The sequence below is a fragment of the Hippocampus comes genome, unplaced genomic scaffold (genome assembly GCF_001891065.2).
Source record: "Hippocampus comes isolate QL1 unplaced genomic scaffold, H_comes_QL1_v1.1 scaffold58, whole genome shotgun sequence".
Classification (NCBI taxonomy): Eukaryota; Metazoa; Chordata; class Actinopteri; order Syngnathiformes; family Syngnathidae; genus Hippocampus; species Hippocampus comes.
This window is the reverse complement of record NW_017805118.1, coordinates 1,013,063-1,020,107: the sequence shown is the minus strand read 5'-3', so window position 1 is coordinate 1,020,107 and position 7,045 is coordinate 1,013,063. Positions and strand designations below refer to the sequence as shown.

General features: G+C 42.0%; 1 protein-coding gene across 1 annotated transcript; it reads left to right on the top strand.

Moving 5' to 3' along the window:
- The first annotated feature begins 2,583 nt into the window (after nt 1–2,583).
- Nucleotides 2,584–4,849, top strand: LOC109513283 (mediator of RNA polymerase II transcription subunit 15-like). Its single transcript, XM_019865606.1, has 2 exons — nt 2,584–3,036; nt 4,611–4,849. Coding segments are annotated over exons 1-2 (432 nt in total). The 5' UTR covers nt 2,584–2,606; the 3' UTR covers nt 4,613–4,849.
- Nucleotides 4,850–7,045: the final 2,196 nt, after the last annotated feature.

Here is a 7,045-nt window from a genome sequence, read left to right as displayed (position 1 = left end):
TAGGACGCCAGTGTTCTTTATCGCCGTCACTAAACAATATCAATAAAAATGTTCCCGTCACCGGCAAGGAAGCGCTTGATTTAAAACCAACACGGCACACACGTGTATATTATTTTTGTCATGTTCAGTCATTCAGTTATTAAAAAAAAAAAGGTTTCATCATTATGTGATTGGTCTCCGGCTACTGCTACAGGGGGGAAAGTTGTTGATATCACGTGAGAAACATCCATCCATCCCTTTTCTGATCCGCTTTATCCTCACAAGGGTGCTTCAGGCAGTAGGCGGGGTGCACCCCGAACTGGTCGCCAGCCAATCGCAGGGCACACTTAAACGAGCAACCATCGTGCTCACACTCACACCTAGGGACAATTTAGAGTGTTCAATCAGCCTGCCATCCATGTTTTTGGAATGCGGGAGGAAACCGGAGTACCCGGAGAAAACCCACTGTGAGGTCGACGCCCTAACCGCTGGACCACCGGGCCACCTGTGTAATATTATGGAAAAAAATAAAAAATAAATCACGTGAGAAACATCCATCCATCCCTTTTCTGATCCGCTTTATCCTCACAAGGGTGCTTCAGGCAGTAGGCGGGGTGCACCCCGAACTGGTCGCCAGCCAATCGCAGGGCACACTTAAACGAGCAACCATCGTGCTCACACTCACACCTAGGGACAATTTAGAGTGTTCAATCAGCCTGCCATCTATGTTTTTGGAATGCGGGAGGAAACCGGAGTACCCGGAGAAAACCCACTGTGAGGTCGACGCCCTAACCGCTGGACCACCGGGCCACCTGCGTAATATGATGGAAAAAAATAAAAAATGAAAATAAAGGAGTCGAGATGAACAAGAGTACCTTGTAATTACAGTTTATTATTTTCATAGCATAGCGAGTGAAATCAGAGCAAAATAATTGGCGCGCTGTCCTTTTGTCTTGGGCCGGACACGTTGTGTCTTGCGCCGACTGATTATGTAACTGCGCCTTTAAGACACCCAACCTGAGTATCACCTGGAAAACCTGTAAGACTCGCTGACACGCCCGCTCTGCCCCAGATGTAACGCGAACAGTCCAAGAGTCGAGTGTTGGCGGTATTGAGAGAAGAGATTGAAAGCGACAGAACGCAAAGAGTAAGAGCACAATTTCCTTTTCCCTCCTTCTTCTAATGGGCCTTTTCCCTCGCTTCGTCCCAGGGAGCCTGATGGAATTTCATTACTTATGATTGAAAAGCCGCCAACTTTCCAAAGCGGGGAGGAGGTGCACTTAAATGCCGCCGTTCCCCCCCCCCGTGGATCTCGACAATCGAATTTAACCTCGACTGGAACAAATGTGGTACCCCTCCCCTCCGGTCCCCTTGCGCATAAAATGTTATTATTTCCAAATCCGGGTTATCGCGGAATATGCGCTCGTGGTCTGTCACGGGGGAGAAGTTAAAGGAATGTTCATCAGTGTGGAAGAATCAATCTGACTTCGCTGGCTGATGTGTTCATAAAAAGGAGCCTAAAATGTTCATGATACGCTCTCAAAAGGTGTAAAATACCCGGCGAGTTGAACTGCACTTATTTAAAGATTGCAACGGGAAATATAAGATGGTGGCGTGATAAAACAAACACGCCCATGTGAACAATTCGAAAACAAAACAACAACACGATGACACATGGGTACTGTCAATCGCGGGGTGTGGAAACTATGTCCTTTCACGTTAGGGTAAAGGAAAAAAAGAAAACGGAAATTTTGGGAGAATTTTTTTTTTTGCAATCTGAGAATAAGCTCAGCATTGTGAGGTGAAATATTTTTCTTTTAAGTTGCAGTTGAAGTATAGTCATAGCGTTATGAGAAAAAAAGTTGATGTTTTGAGAAAAACTTTTTGGGGATTGCAACCCGCGCATCGTGGTATTATGCGGGTGTCGGGGGGTAGGTATAGGGGTTTTACAAGAAAATAAGTTGTGATAGTCTGAAAAAAATGTTTTGTTCAGTTGAAAGATATGTTGAATTTCAAGAATAGTTGTCATACTGTGAGAAGAAAAAGATTTTTTTTTTTTTTTTAGAAAAAAGATTGAATCTTCTGAGAACATTTTTGAGTTGGCAACCGTTCAAAATTATTTTGTAGCATTGCGAGAGAAAACATTTTTATGAAATTGTGATACAAAACTGAGGTCTTAGTTTGAAGAGAGGGGAAAAAAGATCACATTTGTTGTATTTTTCGAACAGTAGAAGTCTTCAGGAAACTAAAGTGTGGTGCTATGAGGAAACGTTGCAATGTGACGATAGAGAATTTTTTTTTTTTTTTTTTTGTCAAGCATTTCTTAAAGTGGCAACCAGAGAACAATGTCAAAATGCTGCAAGATAAAGTCTTACTGAAATTATCTTTGGAGAAAAAAAAATTCAACCTCTTTGGAAATAAAAATTGCATTATTATGACAAATATTGTCTGGACTCCAAGCATCAAGTCATAGTTGTGTCAGAATTTTTATTTTTATAGTTTTTTTTGGGGGGTTGTTTTTGTTTTTTTATGTAGAAGTTCAAGAACAAGCTAACCACCCTCCTATTTTTCTCTTTCAGACTTTTGACGCACCATCGCCTCACTTGCCCCCCCCCGTTATCCACGCCATGTCTGTCGTTCCCAGCGAGGAGGAGGAATTGGACGCCAAGCCGCCTCCCTACGAAGGTCAGCCTCAGATGTATTACGCTCAGCCTCAGGTGTACCAGGTTCAACAACCTCAGATGTACCAGGTTCAACCTCAGATGTATCAGGTTCAACCTCAGGTGTACCAGGCCCAACCACAGATGTACCAGGTTCAGCCGCAGATGTACCAAGCTCAGCCACAGATGTACCAAGCTCAGCCACAGACGTACCAGGCTCAGCCTCAGAGGGCCGAGGTGACCGAAAGCAGACACGACCGCGACCGTGACGGAGACAGCAAGTGCCCCAAATGCTGCCTGAAGACACGCAACTGCCTCATGAGCCCCGAATGCGGCCGGGCGCTGCAGATCTCGAGCGTCGTCGCCATGTGCGGAATGTGCCTTCGCTTCTTTGTGTGTAAGTGTCCGATATTGGCTGTTTTTCTTCTGCTAGCTTCCCCTCACACTACAACAATTGACTGCTACTCAGAGCACAGTTGGACAAAAAAATAACCTGAGGCAACGAAGCGCATGATCAGATAATAATGCTGCTAGACTTGGGGAAGTAGCGTGGGCGCATTTGCCGCGTGTTGTACTTTCTCTTTCAAGTGAATGGACACAGTTGTGTGTTTGTGATCAAGAGGCACAGCCATAGGCCAATTAAAAGTGTTTTCCGGTTCTGAGGGTCAAGGGAAGGGGAAAACTCGACATTCTTGCCACCCACATTTTTCTGAGCAGAGTAGCATAAACTTTATTTTGAAACATGCCAGACAAGATTAGGCTACATGTCAGAATAGAATGGTCCACTTTAGGGGAAATTCCAGTTCCGAGAGGTTCAATTTCAGATAAATTAGAGAACACGGTGGTCCAGGTTAGCTCACACTCTCAAATGGAATCAATCCATTTTAGACTGTATTCCATGAATGGAATGATCCAGTTCAGGATAAACAGTGTTCCGAAAGAAAATGTTTCATTTGACGGTTCGAGAATGCAATGGCACCATTTATGATTTATATACCAGAAGAGAATAGCCAGATTAGTCACTGTCACAAAATGGACTTCTCACTTCTGGACCGTAATCCAGAATGGAACGGTCCAGTTCAAAATATATTCCTGAAAGCAATGCTCAATTTTGGGCTGAATTCAAGAATGAAATGGTCGAGTTGAGGAGAAAATGGTCATATTAAGCCATGTTACAGAGTAACATAAAGTCGTATTGTACACCAGAAAAGAATCATTAGCTGAAGTTCCAAAATGGAATTTCAATTCTGTATTCCATTCTGAGAATACAGTCCAGTTTATCTTACATTTCAGTGCAGAATGATCCATTCTGGGACAGAACAGAAAATGTTATACGGTACTTTGGAACAGTCTAGTATAGTTTTGGCTACATTCCCACGATAGCCCCATATTGAAAGTCATGGTCAGTTTTTGCAGGGGACGAATTGAAAATTGGAGTGTCCCAATGTTCTGCAGAATCGCCAAGCCCTCTTTTAAATATGCTCTCCACCACTTTTGCACCTGTCTCCAAATACACCCACATTTTTTTTTTTTTTTTTTAATGAGTGAACTCACAATTTAGTGCTCACTATTTGAGTTCCGAGTTAATCAGGCCCAATGGGACATTATGACTCATGATGAGACACAACAAAGGGCAACATCTGAAGATAATTCAACAATAAAGGACACTGTGAGATGCAATAGGGGACATTTTGGGACACTATAAGACATAATGCAACATGATGAGACACAATAGGGACATTTTAAGACACTAAGGAACAAAGGGGAACATAAAGGGATAGGGTGGTACAAAATAGGACACGATGGGAAGTAATGAGGCATAACGATACAATAAGGGACACCGTGGGACAAAACATGACTTAAATGAGACTTTTTTTTTACTGCAAACGTGTTACGTATCACTCAAAATGAAAATTGTAAAATGAAGCAATGGGCAATTTTTTTTTTTTTTGCATTTGTCTTTCTCCCCAGAATCTCCGATCCTGACCCAACTTGACTACATTGACTCCCCCCGGGGTCCTTCGACATCTTGCGAGGGATCTATTGCTTCACCCACGCCAAATGTAATTGTCCATCCAGCATGTTTGCTATCAGAAAAAAGTGGTGAGGTTGGGCCGTTGAGTATTTAAAGAATAGATTCTTAATATATAATTTTTTTTCAATCAAAGCTTGTGTGGTGATTTGTACTTTTGAATAAAATATATAGATATTTTTTTTGTTTTCAATCTGCTGCCACTGTGTCTTATTTCCAATTTCATACACGTACATTAAAAAAAAAAAAAAAAAAAGACACACACGGCAGCTGATAAAATGACACACTTGGATGATTTAAAGCCAGACTTGGAGATGAGTGACAGCGCCGAAGAGAGCAACTTGTTGTCGTGGAGGATTGTGGGAAGGCGGCATCAATGATCTCGGGTGGATTTGGTGTCAGGAAACATAAAACTAATTCATAGTGCACACCGGATTCTGACCTTGTGACAGTTGCGGCAAGACGAGAGAGATCATAAAAAATAAAAAGAAAAAAACGGACTGAAAGAGCAGAGCGGGCTGCCACACATGAACAGATTATAATCTATTTTGCTTTGGTGATGCAGCATGTGGCGCATTGCCTACACCCTGTTCCAAGTATGTTTTTACACACTGACAGTCTCCAAGTGTCCAAAGATAGAAAATTAGATACTCCGGGAACCCCTTTTTTTTGCCACCAATACTGTGAAGCAAAAATAATGCATCTTTTACTTTATTCCAGGACAGAATGGTGATGCAGTGTAGACTATAGTACATCCCAAAAGGGAATTGTTAAGTTTGACCTTTATTGTTGAATGGAATTGCTTACTTTAGTTCCTAGAATGTAATGGTTCAGCTCCAGTAGGTTATACAACATAATGTTTCACACTTTAGGATCTATTCTCGAAATGGAATGGTCCATTTTTGGCTATTGTTTATTCCGGGAGCAAATGGTCTCTCTCATTCAGGGTGTATTTCAGAAAAAGAGGGTTTAAATTTAGAGCATCATGTAAAATGGAATGGTACGCTTTAGGAATAGTCCAGAAAAAAAAAATAATTTGAGTTTCGGTTAGACACCAGAGCTGAATGATTCAATTTAGGCCGCATTACATGATATGAGTGTTGTCACATTCTATGTTAAATGAGTAGGACTAGTGTTGAGTTCAGAACTTTAATCAGAAAATCCCAAGCGCAAATGTCAGCAATTAACATGTTGAACATTTCAGTTAAAAATAAAGCGGACAACGATGGAACGTTTGCCACAAAGGTCACAATCTTCACACATCATTTTTTTTTTTTTGTTCCTTCCCCGTAATTTTGCATTTCTCTTAATTTTCTCCCATTCTTGTGTGGCCTACATGTCGACGACAGCGTCACAATAAAGGGGTGACATTTCCAGCGGACAGATTAGGGCCGCACTCCAATTAATTTTGCTTTCGCCCGCGTTAAACAGACAATCAGGCAAAGGCGAAATGTCATGGAAACAAATGAGGTAGTCTCCATGTGGTTGACAATTACTACCAAGCACCTCACAAATGTCAATATGTTCAAGTGTGGACAGTGCAGGACAGAGACGACGCGAAGACGCCTTGCTGCTTGTTTGAACCAAGTATCGGGGTTGTACGACTTTGCGATTGAAAGGTCAAAGGTCCCAAAATTGTGGACAGATGACATTACATGACAAATTGTTCTGCACTGCTAACGTGTTTGACCAGGTCGATATGACAATTAACCCGACTGACCATATCAATGTGACGGCAAACTCAACTAACCAGTCGATGCGATGAGTCATGCTCCTGACTCAACTCGACTGATCACGTCAGTGTGACGGCTAATGCTACAGATCGTATTAGTGTATTGACGATCAGTACTAACTGTCACATCCATGTGATGACCACAACGATGTGACTACGAACACTACCGATAAAGTCGACCATGCAGCCTGAATTACTGGTCCCTTTCTGAAATGTTGCCTAAAGTGGACTATCATTGTATATAGCTGAAGTGAATCCTTCCAGTTTGGAATGTACCGATCGACTTTTCCATTGTCCAACACAACCAAAATTGGACAGTTGCATTTTGGCAGGCAGCCTAATCTGGACTGCTATTTATGGAATACACCCTAATAAGACCATTTGGATCTAGACTGTAGCATAAAGTGAGCCTAAACTAGACTGGACTGTCCTGAAATGTGGCCTAAACTTGACGATTGTATTCTGAAACGTAGCCTAAACTATACCATTCGATTTTAAAATATCCCCTAAAACTGGACCGTTCGCTTCTTGGATTCAGCCAAAGAGGACTATTTTGTTCTGGACTGTGACATTAAGTCAGCCTAAACTACTTATAAACCATTCTGTTCTGGAGTACGGCCTGAACTTGACCATTCTGTTGTG